Genomic DNA, 27998 nt, shown 5'->3' on the forward strand with positions numbered 1-27998 from the left:
AGGGAGTAGTCAAGCAGTGAGAGCTGGTGGTGCTGGAGGTTACTGAGCTCTCAGCAGCCGAGGAGAGGACATCTCTGCCCGGTGTGGGTCCACTCCCTCTAGCAGGGAGGAACAACTCTAGGGTTCTGTTGGTTCTCACTAGTTGATTGTTGGGATCTTTTAAGGAGGATGGAGACGAGCCCCATCCCGGTGGTGACGGTGCAAACCGCCCCGTTCGAGGACCAGAGGCCCGGGACCAACGGGCTGCGGAGGAAGACTGCGGTGTTCGAGGGGAAGAAGAACTACCTGCAGAACTACATTCAGAGCGTGTTGTCGTCTATGGACCTGCGGGACCGGCAGGGCTGCACCATGGTGGTGGGCAGCGACGGGCGCTACTTCAGCAGGGCGGCCATCGAGGTGATCGTGCAGATGGCAGCTGCCAACGGGGTGAGTCAGGAGGGAGGGTCAAACCCCAGATGCTAAATATCAGTCCCTCAGTATGCGGGACACGCCTGGCCTGACCAGCCCCACATGAGAATAAAAGTTAAGTAAAGTTGGAGGAACTTTACTTCCACCAGTTAGAACATCAACGCAACAGTTAAGTGTCCAGGAGTTACAGTCATCATTCACTGTTGTCTATGAAGCAGTAGTACAGGAAGTACAGGCAATACCCAGATAAAGTAGTACTCTGGTATACGTGAAACTCTTCATACAAAAGGTCCCTTGAGTTAAAGTAGAGAAGTATCTGATACTGAGTTGACTCGAGTATCAAAAGTAAAAGTACTCATTCTGCAAGATGTTTGTGTATTTCAATCATTGAACCTTTGACCTCTAACGTGGTTTATGTGTGTGTGTGTGTGTGTGTGTGTGTGTGTGTGTGTGTGTGTGTGTGTGTGTGGTCAAAGTTTGCCGTACATCATCTTTATCAGGTTGTTGCCATGTTTACAACACAAAATCTTTTTCTTTAAAGTATCCAGTAACTAAGGGGTTCAGATAAATGTCATGGAGTAAAAAGTACAATGTTTCCTTTGAAATGTAAGGAAATAAAAGCACAAAGTCGCAGCAGCTCAGAATCTGTTTCATGCCGATTCTTTCTCCTTTCCTGAGTCTGTTTAGAAAATGACAAGCTCAAAGCCACGTGTCCAAATCTTTCGTCAGTCAAAACCAAACCAGCAAATGTGTGAGATTTTTGCTTGAAGAAAAAGGACAGAAATTGTTTGATTAGCAGTTTATCAAAATAGCCGGCAATCGATTATCTTTCAATGGAGTTAATGGATGAGTTGATGCAGCTCTACCGCCTTGTGGAGTGCTTCACGCAGTCAAACACTGTCTCACCTCAAGTAGATTCAACTTTGGGTCATAGAAGGCAAGACAGCCAGTAGGACTTCTGAACAGAAGCTCTTTTATTCACTGCTGTCATTTGTCAGTTTGACTAATTACTGTCATTCTTCTGCAAATGCGTTTAATAAAATATTTTATCTCTCACTAAAGCATTACATATTTGGAAATGATTGGTTGGTGTCACAGTTTCATCTCAGTTCATCTCTTACTCTCTCTCTCTCTCTCTGTCACTCACAAACACACACACACACACACACACACACACACACACACACACACACACACTGACATAAACTTGTCATCTCTCCAAAATGTTCTCTGATCTGTCAGCAGCATATAAATGAAAATGGGAAGAGCGAGAGAGAGAGGGAGAGAGGGAGAGAAATTCCCTACAGCTCATTTAAAACGCTTGCTCAGAGATCTCTGTGATTGGTTTGGACAGGTTCCAAAGGGGAACCTGAAGGGAATATAATTTGAGATCACTTTTTCTGCTGGCCCAGCCAAATGTCTCTGGATGTGGGTCTTATCAGCACTCCCATCCATCCTGCTCTACTTTCCTGCCTGCATTTGTCCCCCCTCCCTCTCTTTCTCTCTCGCACCAAACTGTTGTCGTTAGGGATCCCCTGTTAAATGGCACGCAACCAGAGGTCAGGGTAAACATTGTAAGCATGAGTCACATTTACATTGAATTAATCACATATGTTTTCATGAATATAATCATAGTTTTGTTACATATGCAGGCTAATTACAATTGGTCACACTTTTGTCATTTTTCTCAAGCCGGATGTGAGCAGGAGGAGAATAAATTCCTCTCCAGTGAGGACTTCTATTTAGAATATCTAATATGTGGGGTATTATGGGCTGCTGATTGTATTACTTCTTTATAAGTAGCGTATAATTATAAATAGATGTAGTATTTAGGCACCCTCCTGGGGCAGATCCTTTGCTTTCAAAGTGGCCTATCATTTTGAAGACCGATGGCCTATTGAACTTTTTCAGGTCACAGTCAAGGAAAAGGAAGTTTTTCTAGTACATGTGGCTTAATGAGAAGTTTTGCCTCATTAAAGGATTCAGAAACATCCTTGTCAATAAAGGTCGTCCTGTTTTTATGTTTTTGTTTTTTTTGCAGATCGGTCGCCTGGTAATCGGCCACAACGGCCTCCTGTCCACCCCCGCTGTTTCCTGCATCATCAGGAAGATAAAGGCCATCGGTGGAATCATCCTCACAGCTAGTCACAACCCTGGAGGCCCTGCGGGGGACTTTGGAATCAAGTTTGATGTTGCAAATGGAGGTTAGGAATGGAACTCTCCAAACAGGTCTTCTTCGGGTCCCGGTGCATGTTTGCATTATATTTGATGAAAAGTCCTGAAGGTGCTCTAGAGACGTGCACATTAATGTGACCTTGACCTTTGACCGCTAAAACCTTTTCAGTCCATTAATGAGATTGAATGGACATTTAAATCCAATTTGAAGGGATTCCCTCAAGTTGTTCTTGAGATTTTGTGTAAATGATACACAGGAGGTATGTACGGATGTAAACATGAAACATTACGCCTAACGACTGTTATCACATCATGCCACATCCTGATGGAGTAAATTACATCCCAGATTTTAAAATTCGTGGTGCTTGGTGTCACAGGCCCATCCCCAGACACAGTGATGGAGAGGATCCATCAGGTGAGCCGGACGCTCGAGGAATACGCCATATGCCCCGAACTCCGTATTGACCTCTCCAGGCTGGGACGACATGATTTTGATCTGGAGAACAAGTTCAAACCTTTCAGAGGTACTGTTGTTGGTATCAGTCAAATATTGAGACATGGAGTTATCTCAGGCGCATTCATTCATGTGGTGCATTGTCTGTGTTTCCAGTGGAGATTGTGGACTCAGTTGAGGTGTATCTACAGCTGCTGCGGACCATCTTTGACTTCAACTCCATAAAAAGTCTTCTCACAGGACCAGATCAGCTAAAGCTACACATAGACGCAATGAGCGGAGGTGAGACGGCATCCCATCATGACACGTGACTCCCCTGTTCTTGATTTTAACAGCCCTCATCTTGTCTCCTCCGCCCCAGTGATGGGCCCGTATGTGCGCCGTATCCTGTGTGACGAGTTGGGGGCCCCTGCTAACTCTGCTGTCAACTGTGTCCCTCTGGAGGACTTTGGGGGCCGGCCTCCAGAGCCCAACCTGACATACGCCACCTCTCTGGTAGATGCCATGAAAGGAGGAGACTTCGGCTTTGGTGCTGCGTTTGATGCAGACGGGGTGAGATATTTACTACCTTTGTGAGGCTTGTAGAGTTTCTATAGCTTTTTTTATACATCACCATCACCGCGTTCATTCAACTGAATGCTTTATTGACTATTTAGATCCAAATTTTTATTTAAATGCTGAGCTAAGAGCACTGGTAATCATTAGAAATATTTGTGATCCTTCCCTTATTTTAGCCCACCTCTCTTTGTGCCACTGATAAATAATACAGTAAACCTTAAAGTTCATGCTCTTAAAGTAGACTGGAGATGCTTGACATTTGCAAATAATCACATCTCTCTATCCGAAAAAAAGTATTTTACAGTAATTTCCTAGTAGTTAAGGAGCTACTTAAGCCAGAGTGTAATTTGCTTTCCAAGTGCCTTGCTCTTGATGAAGTGCTGGGAGCTATTCTAGAACAACTGTTAACCATAGCGAAAGTGTCCAAAATGATCTATTTACAATCTCAGAGAGATTGTAAGCCTAAAACAAACTCCAGCACTTTTGTTTTGGTGCAGCCGTGAACCAACTGATGCATTCAGTTTACCCACAGATGGATGTTTGGGTGGTTACACCACCAGGAGGACACCAAGATCTTCCAACTCTCAACTCTTTCTTGATTTCACCAGAAAAGTAATGGCGATTGTGCTTTTGCAGTTGTGGCTCCAGCACTTTTGAACTTTCTCTGGTTGGACATCTGGTCTGCAGTCTCCACAGAAACGTTCAAGAGTACCTATCTGCAGACCGTGGGGGCAGACACCTTAACTTCCACCTCTGCAACTGAAAGGAAGTCACGTGACCTCTGGGGTTTAGGGTCAGGGTTAGGTTAGGATTTTCACAAAAGCAGACCACAAACTCTGCTCATGGAAATCACGGCACAAACTTCCGCCGCAGATGGCACTTGACTTCCTGCCATTCACGGCGGACCACCATCTTGTGGGTTAAGGTAACCTTAGATATTTTGAGTGCCCCCTGTGGGCCCCACAGGAGAAGAGAGCCAGAACACTAGAGATTTCCATCAGCTGATTGTTTTCATTTCCAGCTTAACCCGTAAAATGTTTTAATCTTACAACTCTGCTTAACTTCTCAAATGTTACTGGACCAAGGGGATAAATTCTGGATAGTTAAATGAATAATTCATTAGCAGTTGTGAAGCTAAAAATGTACATCCAATGTTTTTTGCAGCCATGGGAAAACATGTTGTTTTTTTGGGGGGGGGGGCGGTATTTAGCCATTATGAAAAAGTAGCGGTATCTAGGTCTTATTATCCATAAAGTCCATAAAGTGGACTCAGTCATGGTTCTGGGATTGAGACATTTAATGGTGAGTAATTCAAGGACAAATTACACGTTTTGGTTAAAATGTGTTCTTAAGGCTCCAGAACCCACATTGGATTTTCATGAGCGAACTTCAAACCTGACCAATTCTTGTTGAAAGAGGGTGTGGATTATGATCCAGGTTAAAACAAACAAAAAAAGATTAATTATTCAAAACCAGTCAAGTTTTTAGTGAAGGGTGCTGTTGTGTTTGTGTGTTTTTGTTTGCTAGTTGGAAGAAAGGTGATAGGGACTGAATAATGCTGAAACCACCATGATCCAGCTAGCAGCTCTCAGTTTTTCCACAAAGTCATCCAGTAGTCATTTCTATCATCAACACACACACACACACACACACACACACACACACACACACACACACACACACACACACACACACAAATACATTAGCTTAGCATCAGGAGAATTATGTCATAGGAGCTGCGTTTCTCCCACCAAGATTGATGGTCATGGGGGGGGGGGGGGGGTTAATCCTTTTTTCTTTTCTTTTCTTTTCTGGTTACATAATGCTGTAACCACCCATGTACCCATTTCTTCCAAAAGTCTCAACTGTGATTGTGATTTTTGATAAAAAGCCCTTACTGGTTCTCTTTGTTAACATCAGATTTGCTTCACAGTATTGAATAACAGGAAGCTCAACAGATATGCAGTCATAATATTTTGAAATCATGTATCATATAAATATTCTATTCTATTTATGGGCAATAGATTTTTAATGATCTCATATCATTTTTATCAGCACAACCTGTTTTGTGTCAGTCATACCTAGCATCACATATACAAAAACACTTACCAAAATGTTGTTTTATTCACATTGATATTTGTTGCTTGGTGTATCGATATCATATAACAAGAGGAAGTATCGCGATATAGCTCAGTTTCCATATTTTGTCGTACCTGTCGTATGCAGCTCACAACTATTTCCAGGGAACAGCTCTTCCACAGTTCTTAACTTAGAAGTACACTCTTGAAAAATATTCCCTCAAAAAGGTACAATTATTGCCTCAGAGGTACAAGATTGGCCTTCAAGAGACCAGAAGTACACATTTTGACTATCAGAGTACAAAATGAAGTGAAGGGTCTTTCAGACCCCTTGTAGGTACGCACTCGGTGATGTTGACAGTGGAAAATCTAAAAATATGAAAAAGGCTAATTAATTTCCTAAAACTGGTCTTAGTATTTAGTCAAATTCACAGTAAGTCGTGTTTTGTAGGATACAATTGTCAACCACTGATCAGTGCACACATTCAAGCTACACAGCGTGACCTTTTCACGTGTTTTTGTGTCTTTGAGTATTATTTTTGGACAAGGAGAAAAAAACAGGCTTTATATAAACTCTTATCCTCACTTCGCAGGAGCAGGCTCATCATGTCCTATCTGATTTTTGCAGGACCGGTATATGATCCTCGGAGAAAATGGTTTCTTCGTGAGCCCATCAGACTCGGTAGCCATCATGGCTGCAAACCTCTCCGCCATCCCCTTCTTCAGGCAGCATGGAGTCAAGGGCTTCGCCAGGAGTATGCCCACTAGTACCGCCATTGACAGGTAGATTACACACTGACACACACGCACTCACACACACACATTCAGTTCTTCTCGTCTTGTCACACTACCCCCAAACATAAATTCTTGCAGTTGTCTAATCTCTGAGGGAGAGGGAGGAGGACCGACCCACTATGAATAAGACTGTGAGATCACACACACACACACACACACACACACACACACACACACACACACACACACACACACACACACACACACACAGCCTATAAATGTTGGTTATGTAAGCTGAGAGCAGAGCGGCGGGTGCTGAGTGAATGGAAGTGATCACTGCTAAAGTCATCCCCATTAACATTGTTCCAGTATAGGAGGGATCCCAGTGTTGCACCCCACCGAGGCTCTGACAGAATGCCACTCACGGGAAGCGTGTCAGAGCCAACCAGAAAAGATCAACTATAATTAGTTCACTCAAATACGTACATGTACACTTTCTACTCGGCGTTGTTGTCGAGATTCATTTCATGTTCTAAAAACAGATGAGAACATTTAGAAGCTCCTTTTGTTTTGAATTAATGAACACAATACGTACCAAATGTTCTTCATTAATTTCCTATAAAACATATTGAATTAAAATTAATTTCCACAGAAGACGCAATTGTTTTGGGAGAAAAAAATCCTACCTGTTATTTAATTGTTTTCTTGTTTTTTTGACAACTTTTGTTCTGTAATACGATGCTTTTCCTTGCCTCATTTTATCAAAACCATTTTTGTGGACATGGGGGGGGGGAAGCGGCTTCATTGGCTTACAATTTTAGCATCATTATTTAAGTGTCAAGGCTCCTCCTCTTTATTTAAAAGAATAAAAGTATGAAAAAATAAGCACAGGGCTTGACAAGTTAAACAATCGCTTAATTAGCTGATGAAAAAAAACTAGAGATTAAACTGGGAGGAAAACAGACTTGGAGAGGATCTGACAGACACTGACACCAGTAACTGTGCTTGAATACAAACTCGACTGATAACACAGCAAGAAACAGGTGTGAGAACAGGGGAGCAGGCCAAGGAGAAATACTGGGAACGGAGCTGTGACTTATGAGGACTGATAGTCTCACCAGACACAGGTGACACACAAAGGCAGGAGGCAACGAAAGGGATACAAATGAAAGAAGAACTACGTGGAAACACAACAGAACACCAACAAGATCAGAAATACAATACAAGCTAATCACTTCAATTCAAAAAAAGGCCCTCACGGGACCATGACAGGACATCCAACCTGGGATGTACTACTCACCGTCACCTCCGTATCTTCAGTTATGATGGACAGATGTATGTCACCGAAATTCTGTATTCATTTTCCAAGTTTTATGGCTGCATTTGTGAACATATAGATGAGGTTTGAGGGTGAAGACATATCGATGAACTACCATCATAAGACATGTGCGTGTGTGTGTGTGTGTGTGTGTGTGTGTGAGGCCACATTTTGTGGGATCAGATGTGCTTTGTGGGGAAATGCTTGACCTGACAATTTTTACATGCTTGACTGAAAGTTTAGGCTCTTTTTTTTTAGGTGCTTAGGTTTAGCCATTGAGTTATGAGGGTTAGTGTTAGAGTTAGGGGCTAGGGTCGGGTAATACAAGACAAGTGTGTGTGTGTGTGTGTGTGCTTGTTCTTGATACACAATGAGGACCAAAGTACATTTTTAACCAACAGAGTGAGGACGTTTTTGGAAAGTGAGATAATTTTAGCTGGTCCTCACAACTTAAAAGGTCTGTTTGAAGGTCACAACTTGGTTTTCGGGTCGGGGTTAGAATTAGGTTGTTGTCAGGGTTAGGGTCAAGGCAGTTAGTTGTGATGTTTAGTGGCCAGGGGCTAGAGAATGCAAAATGTGAATGGAGGTCCCCCCTAAGATATATTTATCAGGGTGTGTGTGTGTGTGTGTGTGTGTGTGTGTGTGTTTTATAGGCTTAACAACCAATATGTCCTGTACTGATGCAATAGAGAGATCACAGTTGGCACAGCTTTGTCTAAAACACATTGCATGAAATAGCATTTGCCTCTTTACGAGTGTCCTCTGCTGTCCACACGCACGCACACACATGCCTTCTTATGAGCTCCCCTGCCCTGTAACATGCTTGCCTGTGTATTATATACAATGAGTGCAAATCTTCAGCAAAGCCCATGATCTGTGCTGTAAGGAAGTGCGCTGTTGGATCCTGGAATAACCCTGAGTGTTGTAGGCCTTTTTAGGCAAGCAAATGGCTTATGTGAGTGTTTAGACTGAGCAACCCTCTACCTCCCACCACCACCATGTGTTTATGCATGGCCAGGCAGGCTGTGTTATGAAAGACTTGATAAATGTGATAGTGTACAGTATGTATGTAGGGCAGATGATGTTTTGTTGTTCAGGAACCTGATATGGATTCATTTGGAGACTTAGAGAAGGCGAGAACATTTGGGTTCTCATTGAGGGTAGAGAACCTAATGGTACTCCGATTTTGCATGACTCATGTGTGTATTGTGGTGTAAATACCGTTTCCTGTCACCACTAGGTTGCACTATGATTTAAATTCAGCTCGTCTTTCGGCCACGACTCTCATGAAAGGGGTGAAGTTTGGGAAAGATGTGACCGTGTGAGGTCCAGTTACAACATTTAAGTGTTCTCAGCGGTGAAACTGGAGGCCTGCTATCACCGTTAAACAAAAAAGAAACAACCTTCCAGTTGTCACAGGAACCTTTCACCAAGTTCATAAGGCATTTCAAATTTAAGATGGTTCTTATTGACACCTGTTAAAAGTACATCAAAGCATTCAAAAATATACAACAAATGTGTAATTTCCTGTTGCGACCAGATGGTGCTACGACTAATCTACTCTGAAATTTTCTGGATTCTTGCTTGATGCGAATTACACACTTTCTATGCGACTCTGCTGACAAGTGAACCGACAAAGGCCACCTGAAAACACGACCTGCTCGGTGGAGGAAGTGTCTCTTGTTGTCGTGGATGCTTGCGTCCTTTACCAGAGGGACCGACAGAGGGATGAACAGATCTAATGAGAAGGCAACGATTAAAAGAGAAGGGTTAATGGTGCATTAATGGCTCTTGTGCTGGTTGCTAGGATGAACAAGACAATATGATCACCGTCTCTTAACCGCCCCCAAAGCCCACATGTAAACTTGTGTCAGAGATTATGCGACCCCACCCAGACACAGATGAGCTTTTTATGGATTTATTTTTATCCCGCGTTCCCCTTGAGTGTTGTGGCGTTTGAGACGTGATTATCTGCAAAGATGGTTTGGTTAACTGTTTTGAAGATGTAAAAACATAAACAAATGCAATTCTTGGGCAGAGATGTTTGATTTTACAAGGGGAAAAAAAGGGAGTTACTGCAGAAAACATTTTAATTTAGTTTGATGTATTTGTCAGTTTGACCTCAAGATTGATGAGGGCCATACAGGAAAATACAGCACCAGTTCTGGTAGTGTTTGACTCATGTTCTCAGAAATAACCAAGAAAATTTTCAGGAATTCTAATATTCTACAATAAAAAAAAAGGAAAAGCTATCATCAAACCCAAGGCCAAATATTAAGAGACGGAACAAACTGCAGGAGATAACTAAGGCAAACCTTTACCCTGCAAGCAATTTTCTCTCCTGAATACAGTGCGAGAAGACAAATAACATATTGATACAGCCTTGGAAAAACCTTGAAATGTCTCAGATGTATTTTGGCGCCAGATCCACAAAACCATGTTTGCAACAGCTTTGAATCATCGCATAAATCACCTCGGTCACTGTTGTTTGTCAAAGTATTGGATGTCGGTGGTGTCCAGTTAGGCTTCCAGGTTCAGGTCAAGAAGAACTAACATTTCTAGTCCAAGTAAAGCTTCGGCATGCTGCGCTTTTTTGTCCGAATGCCAGTCTAAAGCTTTTAAATCCCAGCTGAGCTCTCCTCAGAGGGGCGGGGGATGTGAGAGAAGAGGGCACTGGATGCTATGTTTGGCAAAATATGAAGTCATGGCCAAAAGCTGGTAATATTTCACTCCCCAGATGTAGAGAGAGGCCTCGTCCCACATTTTACTGCTCTGAATGGACTGATGCATGATGGAGGGAGACCAGGAGCACAGGAGATACTGGCTTTCTTCTTAGAAGGTTGAGCTCAGGAGGTGGAGCGGCTGTCAGGGAGTAAGAAGATACATGGTTCAAGTCTCAGCTCCTCCAGACTTTGTGCCACCTGGTTATTGCAGAGAAGTACTTTCCCTGTAGCGATCGCTGTAAATCCTCAATTAATCATTTACCTCTCTTTCCCTTCCGAGGATGTTTGTCTTCATCAATGTCAGTTTTCTTTGTAACTGTTTGAAATCTCGCACAATAAACAGGCATTGTGAAGAGTGAATGGGAGACCAGACAGTTCTTCTCAGTTACCCTCTCATTTCTCATTTGTCTTCCTACCTCCTTCTTCTTCCTCCTCTTAATTAGTGTAGATTTACATGCCATGCTTTCGTTTGACTTCATTTGTGTACCCGTCCATTACTTGACATCGGGAAGCTTAGAGTGGATGATCTAAAATCAGAAAATATTGAGAGAAAACTGAGAGGAAATTGATCATCTTTGGATTTTCGACTTTGATCAGTCAAGAGAAAACGCAGAAAAGTCATCCTGGTTTCTGCAAACACTGGATGGACATTTTTCCGACTAAATGACATTATTATGAAACAGTAACTTGCTGCAGCCCTAGCTTTCTGCTACCAAGTCTGTATCTGAGTGTGTATACACGCGTGTGTATGTTCCACGTCAGTATTTATGCACAAATGCATAAATCAAAATTAAGAACACACTGTTGAACAATTCTCACACTGTTAATAATGTTGTCCTCACGTTTGTGCACATTGGTAGGGTCAGTTTTTTTGCTTGTGTTGGATGCATGCTGTTTAAGATGTCAGTTCCTCATCAGAAGGCCGGCGTTTCTGTTTTCTTTTTGGAATGCCTGCGCTCTGTTCCAGCTCTCGCCTCCCCAGAGGGGAATAAAGCTGGTTTACTCTTATTTGGTAATTTATCCCATCCTCACGTAAGCAACTGGGAACTTGTAAGGGTTGTATTTGTGTGTGCGATGAATGCGTGCGTGTGTATACCGCAGTTAGGCTCACATCAACATATGTCGCAGTGAAATCCCCTTTGTAAATTTAGGAGCAGATTTGTCGGGTGGGATATTTTGTGAGGTGATCCTTATCTAAGACAAGAGTTTACATTTTTGACAGATTCACAGAGGAGTTTTGAGACGACGTGGTATTTCATCCTTTGTGACGGTAAGCAGACGTGGGATCGTGACTGTGTTTGGACTGAACAATAAAAGTTAATAAAATGAAACAGAATCTAAAAGTCTTGGCCGTGTTTCTCTTCAAGCTTTAAGTTCTCATGAAGGAATGTTTCATCAGTTGAAACACAGGCTGCTTTGAGTCGTCGTGCACGATATACCCTAAATGGCTATGACATATTGCACCGGACCGAAAAACAAGATGTTTATCATTATTTTCTTTGCATTGAACAATCTCTGCTCCCATGAGCAGGTCTGATGACAGGATTTTAGTACAAATTTAGATTTTTTTGGTCTCAGTAATTAATAATCCACTTTGCCTAAAAAAAGAAATAAATAATATGTCATTGTTTGAATTCATAGTTCGGTTTTCAGCTGCATGAGCTGATTTGCTGACACAGCAGTGTGAGTATCTATAAACGGATGTAGAGCAACATCAGTGTTGATTTGGAGTTGTATTACTTTCCGCCCAATGAATGTAGTTCTATCTCTTTGTAGCTCTATTTTGGTCTCCACCAACTGCTGCAGGACAAATCTGGCTGTTAAGCTGCTGTATACACCTCTGTAGTCAAGGGTTTAACCCTAATTTCAAAGAATTGGCAAAAGAAAGTGAAAATCTATGATATTTTCGATCCGCTGCTGTTTCATAAATGCTCAGTTGATCCATTGGGATAACCTCATGCTCTCCTGCTGTCTATGTGAGCACATGGCTCCATTTCAAAGCAGACATCGGCAAAAAGGTTGACTCACTTTGTTCTTACTGCTTTTGCCTTCTTAAGTTATGGATGAACTGCTGGCAGGTTTTGCTTGTCATCAAGCATTTGATTTGCTTCATATTAAAAGGTCACAGGATTGTTTTTAGGCTTATCTCTATTAAAACTGGCGGTACAAGAAAGATAAATATATGAAGTGTTTACCAGAATAAAGTGGGTGATTTCTCTCTCTTTTGTGTGTTTGTAGGGTAGCCAAAGGCTTGAAATTGGCATTGTACGAGACTCCTACAGGATGGAGATACTTTGGGAACCTGATGGATTCCGGGCGTTGTTCCCTTTGTGGGGAGGAAAGCTTTGGGACAGGTACGATCTCCTTAGAACACTCACTCCAGTAACAAGGCGTCCTACAGAAATCCTTCTTTGTAGTCAGAAGGTCACTCATTCAAACCCCTTGACCGGTTTGGAAAATGTGAGAGGGTGTGTGATTTAGAAATCCCCTCCCTTCAGTAGCAACTGTTGCCGAGGTGCCAGCAAACAAGGCCATCAATAGAAGAAGCACTTGGTCAGCTGCTGCTATTGCAAGCATCAAGTGTGTCCGGTCTCATAAAACTTAAGGGACATTACAACCCAGGTGCAGTACACCTACCAGACGAATTACTTGAAGGTCTTCATGAAAGCAGCTGAAAAATTGCCGCCCAATTTTTGGTTGGATAACCTATTGAATCGTTTGAAGCAGCTTCTATGATGTCATATGTTGTTCACTAGCAGGAAGTCACTTCTGGTGAATGTGTTTGTGTAAAGTGAGGGTTAAATGTGACGTTGTTATCAGAGAAAATGCACAATGGAGATGGATATCTTGTCTCAGAGGCACATTTACTGTATACTACAACAACAACAACAACACTTCCTGGTTCTAACTCTCATGTGACAGGATAGCTTATAGCTAACAGCTCACCGCTAACTGTGCCGGACTCTAATGTGTGCTGCTGCTCCTGCTGGAAATGTATGATGAAAAAAAGACTTTTTAAAGAATAAAAAAAGGAAGAGAGCGGCATTGGTGAAATGAACAACTTTTACCATTGTTCTAACCTTTATCTTAGAAAGAGCACAAGTATTTCATTCTTTTGTAATCTTGTACACGTGTCAGAAAAACTGAACTCAACCAAACATTTAGAAAACATTTCATGAACATGGTTTTCTATACAAGTATAATTCGTTGTTGTATGAATTAAATCAAGTTAGCAAGTCGTACATCCAGTAAGTGTCTTATGATTCAATTTCACATGTGTAAAACTAATTTTGACAACCTTGGAGCAGAAAAAGCCTCACACGCCTGTGCTTTGAATGTTGTTGTGGCCCCAGATTAACTTTCTCTGAATAATGTTATCATAGGATATTATTGGATTTTGGATTGTCATCATATCCAAAACTGTAAAAATAAGATGGAGGCTGTTTGAAAATCATTATTAGATTTTAAAGGTCAGAGTTTTTCGTCTATCTCCTATCACACCCTGACTAGCCTTTTCTCAGTTTAGAGTGTACTGGAGTGCATCCTGGCATCCTGGCTGCCGGCACAGTCGTCTAATAGATGTGAGGGCTGTGACCCTGGCTGCAAGTGTAAATAATCCCCATTCTTCTGCTATAAAAGGAGACAGGGCCTCCCTGAATCACTGCAACATGCACACAGACCGACAGGGACAGTGTATTCTATGAATACATGCGCGCACGCATACGTGTGCAGGAAGAAAAAAATGTGCATCCACAAAGCTTTCTTTCATCTCATAAGTTTAACCTCCCTTGGTTTCTGTTTGCTGGAGAGAGCATCTTTCCAGAAACTCAATAAATCAGGACAAAGTGAGGAGAGGGAGGTTGGATACTCAAAATATCAGACTACTTGACAAAGAGGAGAGAGCTGAACAGAACAGAGAGCACCGAGGACTACGGGAGCTTACGCTTTGTCTATCCATTTAAGGCCAAAAGCTCAGAGGGAGCCCAACAGAGTTAATCATCTGAGCTGTTCACCCCTCTCGCTCTCAACTAAGATACACCCCTACTCAGATACACAGGGACAGCATTAACCACTGCTAGTTTTCATTTAGTTGCACGCAAATAAATATACAATATGTTATTTCTAAAAAAAAAGTTGTCGGTGAAATATGAAATCGTCACCTCAAACGAATAGTTTCCATGTCAAGTTATCATGAGTACTTGTCCCTGACGTGTGGTCTTTGTGACTCCAAAATGCAGAAAGAGCCAGCCACATATATTTATTATTAATTCATGCAAATGGGAACTGATGGCTGGTGACATCAAAACTTTTCAAATACGTCTGTTTACAATCTCTCACTCGTTATAATCCATTTCCTCTTTATCCAGCAACGTGCTCAGTAATCACAAAATACATTTTGACTTGAGCTAAAAACAAACAGCGCTTATTCGTGGTAGCATGAAGCAAAACCAGGTAGCCCATTCGGTTGAACCAGCTCATCTGCAGAGCATTGTTATAGTCTTTTGGGGGATTTTTTATCGCTCAAATCAAAGGGTTTGAAGATTACTGAGCATAAAGTTTGCTGTAAATCAATATTAGCATCAAGCTAAATATAGGTGGCTGGCTCTTTCTGCATTTTGGAGTCTCAATGATATAATGTCAGGGGAGAAGAGCATCTTTGTGAGTGTAAGACAATTATTTTTGAGTATTTGAATAACAAAATACACTTTTTGGTTGAAATGTTACTGGAATATACCTGTAGCTTTGACTGCAGTTCTCTCAGTTTTAGTTATATAGCACCAAAATAGAGTAAGTCTAGAACCACGCTCTTTAAATTGACTAAGATTAGAGACCCCGCTGTTCCTCTATGAGGAAGCACCTCTGTAAGAGCGATGGACAGACAACTAATATTGATACAATAATAATATTAATACTTGTACAGTAAGAAAAATGAAGTACTACCAGCATTAAAGAAGGCAGTCTTTGACATTTGTCATATGTGGGAGTTGAAGCACATATCCTGATCAAAGGCCACTCCCAGATTCCTTACGGTAGTGCTGGAGCCCAAGATGTTCTAAAAATGTGTTTCTAAAATGTTTTGGGACTAATACAGCAACTTCTGATTTGTCTTAGCTTAGAGGAAGAAAAACTGTAGGTCATCCAGGATTTTATGTCCTTGAGACAGGCCTGATGTTTAGCATGTTGTCCCGTCTGTTTCACATTTAGGATTTCTGATAACAGATTATAGATTTGAGCTGTGCAACAGTGCAGATTGAAAAGGTCTGTTTGTACTTAGTTGTTGCAATAATAAGATCTGCTAAATTATGTGACCCCCAGACAAGTGGAGACAGACAGTAAGACAGGGATTAAATATTGGCAACTGGCAGTTTCCTAACAGCTGTACAGTGGTAGAGATGGAGAAAAATAACACAGAGCCGAGACCCCCACCAAGGCTTATACTCCACTTTTAGATAAGTTTTATTAGGATTCGTATAAAATCACACATCTTCATAGATGTTATCCCAGTAAATGTCTCACTACCTTCATAAAGGTCCATAAAAGGTCATTTCTGTAATTGAACCAAATTTAATCTAAATCCGTGTGCAACTTTTCAATCATCGGCCACTGATCACATAACTTCTTTGGCTGAGATAATTGTGTTCTCTAAAAAGAGATTTAGGGTTTATGCTTTTTTTTTAATGCACATAACCTAAAATACATTGATAACAGTTGATTCCAGTTTGGCTCCAACCTCTTGCAGTGAAACATCACTTAGTCTCGTTAAAATGTCAAAGTGTCCTCTTTACAGAAACATTAACTGTGCAGCTGTCCTGGATAACTGACTGATTGCTCCCCAATGAAGTAGGCTAAGGGTGTGAGCTACTCCTCAAGTGTGGGAAGCATGAGGCATTACTTGTGTTGGGATGTCTGGTATGTTTCTTAAAGTTCTCTGAGACCTCCTGTTACATTTGGGGTGGATGATGAACCAAAATGTTTGTCTGTTTTTTTTGTGGTGGAAGCAGGATCCAAATGCAGCAAACAGCAAAGAGGCAGGATTCCTGAAACTCAGACTTTATAATATAAAATAAACAGAACGCAAGGGGGAACTAGGGAACACGCAGGCGCCAGCGCAGGTAGAGAAGACACAAGGGTCTGAGAAAGACTGAAATGAAGTTAAATACAAACTCTACTAATGATTCAACAAGAAACAGGTGTGAGAACATGAGGGCGAGGCAGGAGAAACGCTGGGAACAGAGCTGTGACTGATGAGGACTGATGAACTGACCACACACAGGGGATTCACTGAAAAAAAGTGGGAAATGGACAAAGGAGTACACACAAGGGAAGTAATACAAAATAAAAGAGGAACTGACAAGAATGAACACAAATCACGGAGACGATATTGATACAAAATAAAGACAACTAAGATGAGAGCTACAATACGAAAGAGTCCATGAGAGTACAACAGTGTCCACAACGAATAGTTCACAAGATCCAGACCATGACAGTGTTCACATTTTCAAGTTGTGTATCACTTGAGCACACAAAGGCAAAAGATCTCAATCTGGCCTGGGTTGTTCTAAACCATTACAAAGCATCTCTCAACAACAGGCAGTATTTTGTTCATAATTCTCCATGCGAGCAACCACAATAAGAACTGAATTGCTATTAATCTTTATTCCAACAGAGGGCGCTGTCCACATTTAGCGAGGCAAAAGGCCTCAGTTGGTTCTTTACTACAGAAGAGATGGCCATAGTTCCACTAGCTGCTGGGATGACAGGATCAGTCATAGCTTAGCGTCAACATGGCTCAACCACATGTAAATATCATAGATTAATGCATAATGTCTCATTGATGTTGAAGCAACTGAAAGACTCCAGTCTTGGTGCTAAGCTAAGCTAACTTGCTACTAATTTTTGATGTCTTGCATGACACAAGAGTTTTGTTACATAACAACTTTTTAGTTTCTCATCCCCTCATTTGAGGACCTCAACAAATAAAAAGACTAGAACATTTTGACTTTGATGTTCTCTTCCTACTGCAGGTTCAGATCACATTCGTGAAAAAGATGGTCTGTGGTCGGTGCTGGTGTGGTTGTCCATCATGGCGGCTAGAAAGCAGGGGGTGGAGCAGATTGTCAGAGAGCACTGGGCCAAGTTTGGACGCAACTACTTCTGCAGGTAACTAGTGGAGGAATCTGCAATCACAGAGCTTTTCGAGAGCATCCAGTGATCTGTCTTTATCTCCTTGCTGGTCTGTCTTTATTGTCACCATGGAGCTACTCTCCTTGTTATTAAATGTACATGCCATGAGCCTAACATGAGTGATTCCCTTTCTCCACAGCTCTCAATCCCTTTCATCCAAAGCCAAACATATCTCCTTAACCTTCACCTTCGCGCACTTCTCCTCCGGTTAGCCTCGCTGGTTGTCACTTGTTCTTATTTTAACCTCTCCCCAGTGAGAGGCAGAGATAGTTACTCCAGTCAAGGTTCCCACTGACAGTTGCTGCTGCTTTTCATATTCCCACACTGAGCTGCCCAGATCTGATCCAAATTTCCCACAGCGCATTTATGGAGGAGATGTATAGGCCAGACATAGGACTAGACCTCAGAAAGACAAACAACATCTGGCTAATGGCTTCCTGTTGTTGAATAACTATTAAACTAATTTGGTTAAAAAAGAGAGAAGCTAAAGTTAAACAAACCTTATCATAATGTTTCTCCATAACCACATGACTCTTTATATGTTTTTTTCATGTGATCGACAGATTTGATTATGAAGGCCTGGATCCACGTGCAGCCTTTTACTTGATGAGGGATCTGGAGTCCATAATCACGGATAAAGCATTCACCAGTCAGAAGTTTGCCGTAGGGGATCACATATACAGCGTAGAGAGGGCCGACAACTTCGAGTACATCGACCCCGTGGATGGAACAGTGGCCCGAAACCAGGTCAGCGTCAGCAAAGAAAGGAAATCTAATATCAGAGGATTGAAAATAAATTGCATGTAGAATATTATCTATATTGAGCCATGACCCACAGGTGGGCTGCCAAATACCTTCTTATTATTCCTTCCAGGCTTTTATAGAAGATTTATATCACTAGCTCTGCAGCCAGCCTCAAAAAAAGGATGTTTGGCTAAAAAAAAAAAAAGACATCACACCCAACATCTCGTTCATAAAATATTCAACATGTGTACGTGGTTTCAAAGAAAGAGAGGAAATAAAAAATATGAGATAACTTCTCAATTCCACGCATTTACCTTAGATTTTTTTCAATAGGGTGTGCATAAAACAGAATTGTGACCTATCAGATGTAAAGCAGGGATAAGAAAAAAGGTTTGTGAAATACTCATCGAAATAACAGTTCTTTTTACATTGAATGAGGGAATCCACCAGGAATATTTATCTACCAGGAATATGTGGCACTAAAGAATTGTTTTGATTAGAAAGTGTGTATTTCTGGAGTGTGAAAGTATGCCATTTTTTTCAAAGGCTTTTTTAGATTAAAGGATCTACTCTCACACATAATGATTTACAAGAGATCTGGCTTTTATTAGGTTACAGATAAGAGAATTTGATGGAATCGTCTATAGGGCACATTCTCTCTCTCTCTCTCTCTCTCTCTCTCTCTCTCTCTCTCTCTCTCTCTCTCTCTCTCTCTCTCTTCTATCCTCACACACTCACTTACTGGACCACCCAGGAGGCTTCACCATTGTTTCATCATAGAGGTGCCATATGTAGACATGATGACCTTTCTTCCATTTGGAGCCATAAACCTATATACACATTATACAGCTGATACACACTAATGACTCCCAGACTGTGTATCCACTTCCTGCCCCCCCCCCCCCCACACACACACACACACTTTCTGTAAAGTTTACCCAGCTGACTCCTTCCATGCATGGAAAATCATTCCTGGCTTACACACATCTTAGCCTCTGCCCCACCCCACCTACTACCACGCACACACACACACACACACACACACACACACACACACACACACACACACACAGACAACTGGTGTGTACATTATCAGTTGTCTGTTTGTATAAGTATAAATGTGTGTCTGTGCATGATCGACATGCCTTAACACTTGTGTTGTTGTGGAATTTGTCCATCACTGAACGCGCCTCTCTGGCTGAAAGAGGAACGTCTGTCACTGTCCAGCTGAGAGAACTTCCCAGTGTTGCCATGGTTACAGCGGCTTCACAGCTAGTTAGTCAGTCGCCCCAAAATGTGATTTAACCTCACTGGTAAATCCTCAGCGTCCCGGTCGCCCCAGTGTGTGTTATTCCAGCACACATTCCTCCCAGGACAGAATTATAACAGCTGTCATCTCTCTCCACAGCAAGTGTGTCTGAAAGGGGAGAAGTTGGCAAACATAAAAACACCCACCCACGCACACACACACACACTACAAACTATGGGGGTCTAAACAGCAGCGGCATGGCTCTGTAGCCTGCTACTGAATTCATTTTGCATTGACCACATGTCATATTTTATCAGCCGTCCTGTCAGCCTTAACGTGAAAAATGGTTTTGTTTAGATTATATACAGTGTAAATGCATCTGTTTTTCTGGTTTGCTTACCTGTACACTATTAACACTCATATTGATCTCAATATAATAACATTTCATACAGTCAAACAATCATTCAAGAGTAAAGTTGTTTTCTTGTCACTCGGGTTGTGGAAGTGTACAGTCGTATAAAATACACAACCTGTGAGCCTTTCGTAAAGAAGGGAGAAAGACAGAAATAGTAGTTAATGAATACAAGGCATATATGGATAAATAAATATATAAGGATGAATAAACAAATATGGATGTAGACTTGGATGTTGAATATGAGTAATATAAGTAACTTGGCCAAACTTCAAGGTTAGCAGTATTTCCTGTGTAATACTGTACCATTACTGAGTCAGTCATTAGGATGAATGTTGCTTTTTTCACAGATACCTGCAAAGATAAAATCGACAAGTATGTGTTGTGACACCTGGGCAGTAATTCCTTGACACTATCCACAAATTACAACAGCAAAGTTGCCATAGTTTTAACAGCAGTAAAGGGATAGTTCTGATTTTTAGTAGCTGAATTAAAAAGTGCAAAGAAAAAAGTCTGTACGTCGACATTCTGGTCTAGATTGTACAAGTAAGAGTTAAGAGTTATAAGGCATAGACATTTTCCGTTTATTCAGTTTTGACATACGTGTAATTGTTTTACTTTCCTTGGTAAATATAAAGAACCATGACCTACGGCATTTGTGGCTGGCACCTGCCTCCAGTGGGGGCCTCGGGTGTTTTAAACGGGCTTTAGTCAGCCTCTTGATAACTGCAGCTCTATTGTTAGAGATGATAAAGAGACGGACAGAGAGACGGACATCTTTCATTATCACTGTCTCTCCTCACCTTCATACTGGCATATTCTTGCAGAGCCACACACAGATTAGGCCAGTTCAATCCTGAGCTTCTTTCCTTTTACACCCACAAATAAACGATGAGGTTCTTAGTGGTAGGAGCGCCCACTCCGAGGTAAAACTGTTCTATATTTGAAGAAGGGTTAGTAGTAGTTGAGTAGTACATTGTTTAGCAGTGAAGTCATGATATCTGAACAGCTACTCTGTAGTCACTATGATCACGTCATCCTGCATTAGAAGGGTGTGTTTAATGAAGTTGTTTTTCCTCGAAGCACATTGCAGTCTGTCCTCCCGAGTGTGTTTTCTGCTATAATGGGATAAGGAAAGATTCCTGTGGAATTCAGGACAGATAAGGGTTATCATCCATCCATTAGTCAAAGTCCTATCTTCCTTACGTCAGCCAGAATTAGAGAGACGGAGTCAGTTACCCTGACGCGACAATATCCTGCTTTTCCTGAAAAGTTCAAAGAGTTAGCAGTCGGGTTTCATCCAGGTGACGTGTGATTCTTCTCCTCAGTGAACTGAATCCAGGAAGTAGAGCCGACCTCGTAAAGCTTCCTGAAATGACACCAGAGATCCAGAGTAGCTCTGACCTCACATAGCTTTAGAAGGATGGGGGAAATCAGCTGCTACATCATAAAGGACTCAGTGGGATACACTCAGTACTAGTGCCACCTACTGGATGTTTATACTTATTGCGCTTTGAAGAAGTCTACAATTTTTAAAAATGCTCCAAGTAAAATATTCTCTACTCTGTCTCAGATTGTACCTACATATCATGTTTTCTGAGTTTGTCTCTTTTTCCACTTGTTTGTCTGTCAGCTGGTTTACAAAAAAAGGCAGATTCTCACCAAACATGGCGGAGGTTGGCCGAGAAAGAACCTTTTACGATATGCGGCGGATTAGTCTTAGTGCCACCTGGTGGCAACTGCAAACTGCATGCTTTTGTTTTTGTTTTTTTGGTTGTTTTTTTTTACACTTTACCGTACCACTGCTGAATTTAAGTCATAGCACCATCTCATGTTTACAGGAAGTCAACCTGACATAATGATAATCATTTGATTTACGTTAAAATGGCACTGTGTTGCCTCAACACAGCAATATCATGTGTGTTCTGCAGCGCCAACTAGTGGATACAGGAAGTGAGATTTGCATCACAGTGCGCACATTATTTTTTTCCGTCATGCAAAATCTTTATATTAAATGGATTCATCACCCTCTCGCTCTGTAGAATGGCCAGACACTGCGACACGTACAGGGGTGTGAGGGCCCGCTCATAACTGTTTGCGGCTTTAATTGGGCCCGAGCACAAAAGTGTGTCAGAGTTCTCAGCTCACTGAGTGCCTGTTGCTCTTAACTTAAATGGACATTAACACAGTTTAATGAATTGAATACTGAAGATATCATGAGTTTGATTTTCTTGGATTTAGTGATGACACCGATGGGTCAAATATTTGCTATCCCTCTCAACAGTGATTGAAATTATTGCAGAGGTTCATTCTGATCAGTGACACATGAAGCAAATGACTTAGAGAGGTCCAAACGCTGTCACGTGATTTCTTTCTTGTCATTTCACACTTGTTGAGTTTAAGTTCAATCCTTTTCTCTTGTGGTTGATAATGACAGGAAGTCAGGGTCCACTCTCTGACCTGCGTCTTGTCACTGAGCTGTTACACCGACACTAAACACACTGTCCTGCACATTTCCAGGGTTTAAGGGTTGTCTTCAGTGATGCATCTCGTCTGGTGTTTCGGATGAGTGGGAGCGGTGGAGGGATGGGCGCCACCATCCGGATTTATGCAGAGAGTTTCGAGAGAGACCCAGAGAGACACAACAGAGAGACACAGGTAGGGTGTGCTGGTGTATACCATCAATTGCATTTAAAGGGAAGGCCTTAAACCTAAAATTGTGACTGTGATATCTATTTCTTCATTTATTGTAAATGAATAGTTGGACATTCAGCGTGTTTCAGAGAACTGATGATATCACAGCTTTACTGGCTGATATCAGTAGCAGAGGTAAGGTTTTATGATGAGGTGACACTCTCTTTAGATTATTCAGCTGGCCACCAGCGTCTTTGATAATTGGTAGAAAGAAGATTTAATGTCAGGTGGCATTTTGTTGATTTAAAGATGGACTTTGATATTAAAGAGATGTTGGATCTTAACATCAACCAGATTGTCATTATACGCACACACGCTTATATAAGCAGAAATAAATGTGTTTGTGTATGTAAGTGTATATATACATGTGTATGTATGTATGTATGTATGTATGTGTGTGTGTGTGTGTGTGTATATATATACATATATATACATATATACATGTGTATGTATGTGTGTGTGTGTGTATATATATACATATATATACATGTGTATGTATGTATGTATGTGTGTGTATATATATAGATATATACACACGTGTATGTATATATATATATGTATATATATTTTATATATATATATATATGTGTGTGTGTGTGTGTGTGTGTGTGTATTTTTTTTTTTTAAGTCTGTCCATTGTCAATCTCAAAGTCCTTCTGACCTTCAATAGATATCCTTTGTTAAGTGGATTAATAGAAAAATAGTTCATTATATTTAGATTTCAAGCAACCTTGTAAAATAACTAAAATTCTACTTTGGTAAAGGTTTGGCTTTATTTTACTTTATTTTTAATGTTGAGGTGTTTCATCCATTGTAAGCATTTTACCTCCAGTAAATTTGAGTCAGCGCAGCTCCTGTGCAGAGAAGCTGAGAGCAGCAGCAGTGTCTTCGTGAACTGGCTCCCGCAACGAGCCATTTTATCCACCAAACACAAGTCAATATCCACTGCAATATCACAGCTTTACTTTTAATACTGCTCAGGTCATGAAAGGTCCGTCTGCCGGCAAAAATAAACCCATAAAAATGTTCCGAATATAGTGTACATGCGAGTAGATATTGATTTTCATTGGTGGATAAAATATGAATTATGAATGACTACCTCATACAACCCCACATTTATATAATATATATATATATATATATATATATATATATATATATATATATATATATATATATATATGCACACACACACATATATGTGTGTATAATGTGTGTGTACACACTTTGGCACACTTCACAAGTCTCGTCCTATCCATAGAGTGTATTGATCTCGTTTAAAGCCCCACAACATCAGAAGATTATTAAATTTAAGAGTTTTAATCTTTCATAGATTGAAAAAAACAAGATGGTGTTTGTCCTGAAATGGCATTTTGCGATCCTGCATAACACCTTCCTTCACAATTGAAGGCGACTGACCTGTAGACTTTGGAGTAATTAGGAACACTAGCTTCTAGTGTGGTTATGGATGTTGGGATAGGTGGTGTACTTTAACCATACTCAGGGGTTATAAACTGCCGCCACAATGGCTAGACGGTCTAATTCAGGTTTGGCCACCAAACTGTACAATGATATGGTGTATCTTTTTGCCAAAACAATAAACAACTAGGAGTTACTTTGAGATGTTAAGAAGCAGAAGCCGATGCAGAAAGAGTAGGCTCATTCATAGCTTTCATTACAGCCATAGATTATGTGAGTAACCTCAAGTTAATTTAGGTGAAAGACCGAAAAATCAATATGTATGCGGAATGATTTAACATCCAGATTACAAGCTCTTTCCCTTACGACGAAGTCTGTTAATTCATCAAGTACTGAATGATATTTCCCCACGACACGATTAACATAGTGGGTTCTTTTGGAGATAAAATAAAGAGCGTTTATACATAAAACTAAATAATGTTAGATTCTATATCTGAAAAGTAGAACGTGTCCCTGTTGTCTGACCTTCACTGCAACTTTGAACAATCTATCATTAATGTGAGATCATAAATTTAAATCCTAATCGTTCTGCTCCTTATCCGATGGAACATAAATCATCCAACATGACAAACATGATTAGACAACATTCTTATTAGGTTAGCAATCAAAGTACTACGAATACTTTCGCATACGAAAGACTACTTGTACTTCTGTTTGTGTATCAAAGACTCAGGAGCTTTTGAGATGACCACGAGACTGTCGTTGTGTTTGTGTACTTCATAAGAAGTGTGTGCTGCTTATCTGGAGTTTTATATAACATTATAATGTACAAGTAATGCTGCAAGCGACGCATGCAGCTTAAGCACTTAAGCAGTATTAACACCATGTCATGTTTGTGCTCCTCGCTCCAGTTCCTTCTTACTTTTTGAAATGTTTCACTGTCCGGTATGTTTAAAATGGTTCAAGTTCTCTAGTTACACCAGGTCCACTTGAAATACCTGACTCAGCAGTTTCTCAGAGCTGATTTTACTGCTGTACAGTGTTCTCGTCTGCTTTTATGAATGAATCCCGTCTTAACAAGTACCAAGAACTGTTTAACAAACTAGATTACTGCCTCTGTAAAAGCTGTATTATCTACTGTGGGATCTGAGCAACTATCTGTTTATCTGCATCATGTTTCAGGCCCCAAAGTCAAACATTATGTGTTTTATATTTGACCTTACACAACATAACAAAGACTGACTCATGACTGACTCGTTATCAGTGTTTCACAAATACACAGTATGTTACATAGATATAGAGCCGTGGACGAGCTGCTATTTGATATCCATTTCTTTTGAGGAAGAGTAAGAATTTCAATTGTAATGCTTTTTATTGCTTCTTTGAGCAGTCAAATGAACTGAACAGATAATAATATTTGTGATTTCATTCCATATTTCGGATTAATACTTAATTTATATGTAAGCAATAGACCGAGAAACTGAGATCTCCTGCAGCATCAGGCTTTTTTCATTATCTGTTGTTTGAATATCTACTGTATTTATGTTATTACTTTTTAGCAATAGAATAAAAGCTTTATTGTCATCATACTGTTGTGCAACTGCACGATAAAATTGGGATGTCACTCAAAAAGCGTTAAACCCCATTAAAACAGTTTCAAGACCATAAACGGTTTAATAGCAACTCAGACGTGCAGTCCGAAGTGCAAATAAGCAGTCGACAGCAGCAGCAACATCACACTATAAGGTACATTTTGTTGCCCCATAAATATTTGCTGTAAATGTGTATACATTTTACATTATTTCTTTTTATTGCAAACTGAAGTGAATGAACTCAACTGAAAACAATAGTGAAAAGCATCGGGATAATGCAACAAAGATTTGCAAGGAAGATTTTTACATGTCAAGATTAAAGCCATTATGGCGAGAATTAAGCCAAAGTATCGGGAACAAATTCATAAGAGTACACGTAAGGAAGGAAGATTTCTGTCAAACTTGCGTTGAGTTGAGGAATTAGTGAAATTATGCCTTCTAGGAAGAAGTAATTTCTTTTTACTCAAGATGGCGTTTTGACTATCTTCTTAGAAATTAAACAAGGTAAATTTGTGGCCCTAATAATTCTTGATAGATTGACGTGTATACTTGCAGGTGGGCAAAGCCAAAAGAAAAATTTGTCAAAGTGAAAAATGCATTGTGGTCATTGCCAGTCCCGACTATATGGGTATGATACCAGAAAAGTACTTCTAAAACCGAAATGACATCACAGCTTGGCTTTGAAAACTGTGTCTTCTGTCCGTACAGGTGGTGCTGGGTCCCCTCATCGCCATCGCTCTGAAAATCTCCAACATCCACGAGAGGACGGGACGCCAAGGTCCAAACGTTATCACATGAGTGACACGGGAAAACACACGTGCACACACGCACCCTTAAAAAAACAAAACAAAAACAAGCCTTCCAGACACCTGGCCTTGCACTCTTCTGCGACCGTTCGATGTGCCTTCTCTGTAGCCTCGTCTGTTTTTCCATGACGCTAACAGATTCTCTGAGGTACTTCTGTCACCTGCAGGAAAAATACTCAGTTCCTGATTGACCACCATCTTCTCTCACCGATCAGAACAAAAACACGGGGGCTATTTCATGTTACGATGGATAAATAATGAAAAAAAAAAAGAAGCAAAAGCAAGTATGTTGCATGTGTTAACTCCATGTTTGTGCATTTATCAAGAATTATTGACTGTTTTAAGCCACTATATCTGTGTATTTCTCACATTTTTGTATGGCTTATATCCACTCAGTTGTGTACTACCATTTTCTTTTTTCCATGCAAAGTTAATAATACTTAAATGTAAAATAAAGCAGGCATTGCATCATAACTGACAGATTCTTGTTAAATGAATCAGGCTCCATTCATATTTGATATTCAATGGACGTGTGATGTAGAATGGCATCATGGGAAGTGATCCAACCCAAAATAGGAAACAGATTTTATTTTATTCTGGCTTTTGTCTGATATCCAACAACATCTGCAATATTTTAATATATTAATTCTTATTTTGAATCCAAATAAAACGTTGTGTGTAGTTCTTGCTTGTGCTAATTAAATCAGACAGGTTTAATAGGGACAAAAAATATAAGCTTGACATACTGTATGTAGCCTTTAGGGACTTTTTTCTGAGGTTTTTAATTAAAATAAATTTTTCATAATTCAATTTTTGTTCCGATTGTTACGTCCTAGAGGGGAAAAGAGGCCTTTGTTGGTGGAGCCCAGCACCTGCTTTTGAAGCCAGTGTGAAACGTGGAGAAGAAGCTGTCGCGTTGCGATAAGAAATGAAGAGGGTTGATCTTTATACGGCCTGAATGAGACAGCAGAAGAGAGCAGGAACTCATAAACATGCTGATTGCCGTCATTATGAGTTGAGGATATGCCAGTGGATATCCGCAAGGATGTGTTCACTCAGTCAGCCATTCATTACCTATCAGCCATTAACAGGTTATTGCCCATTCCAACTGTTTTGTAATGTCATGGGTTGAATTTGAGGTTGGATGAGGGTCAGCGGCCGTCGATCAGCCGCTAAGACCGCGAACGATTTTTCATAAAATATTTTGGATTAGCACACGGCTGGCGGGGGGTGAAGAAATTGCAATTTTTATTTATCAATTCAAATGAAGAGCTGCAAAACAAGTTATTGAATACTTTCACGACAACAGCTATTTAATTTTGGTGAACTTTTAAGCTGAGCTCAGAGGTAGTTTCAGGAAATATGCTTATGAACAAAAAAAAACAACAACTGCATGTTGGGACATCTCATCATGCACATACACGTGCAAAACACAAGAACACTTGCAG

The 27998-nt window shown here is 40.6% G+C and overlaps 1 protein-coding gene across 1 annotated transcript; it reads left to right on the plus strand.

The window, feature by feature from the left end:
- On the plus strand, nt 1–27281 carry pgm5 (phosphoglucomutase 5). Its single transcript, XM_086205328.1, has 11 exons — nt 1–426; nt 2450–2612; nt 2961–3107; nt 3194–3319; nt 3399–3589; nt 6302–6456; nt 12688–12803; nt 17475–17610; nt 18198–18381; nt 22560–22697; nt 26453–27281. Exons 1-11 carry the CDS (start codon nt 169–171, stop codon nt 26540–26542), a joined length of 1704 nt encoding a protein of 567 aa, XP_086061454.1. The 5' UTR covers nt 1–168; the 3' UTR covers nt 26543–27281.
- The last annotated feature ends 717 nt before the right edge of the window (nt 27282–27998 follow it).

The sequence above is a fragment of the Aulostomus chinensis genome, chromosome 6 (genome assembly GCF_037954235.1).
Source record: "Aulostomus chinensis isolate RoL2024-O1b breed Wild chromosome 6, RoL_Achi_v1.0, whole genome shotgun sequence".
Lineage (NCBI taxonomy): Eukaryota > Metazoa > Chordata > Actinopteri > Syngnathiformes > Aulostomidae > Aulostomus > Aulostomus chinensis.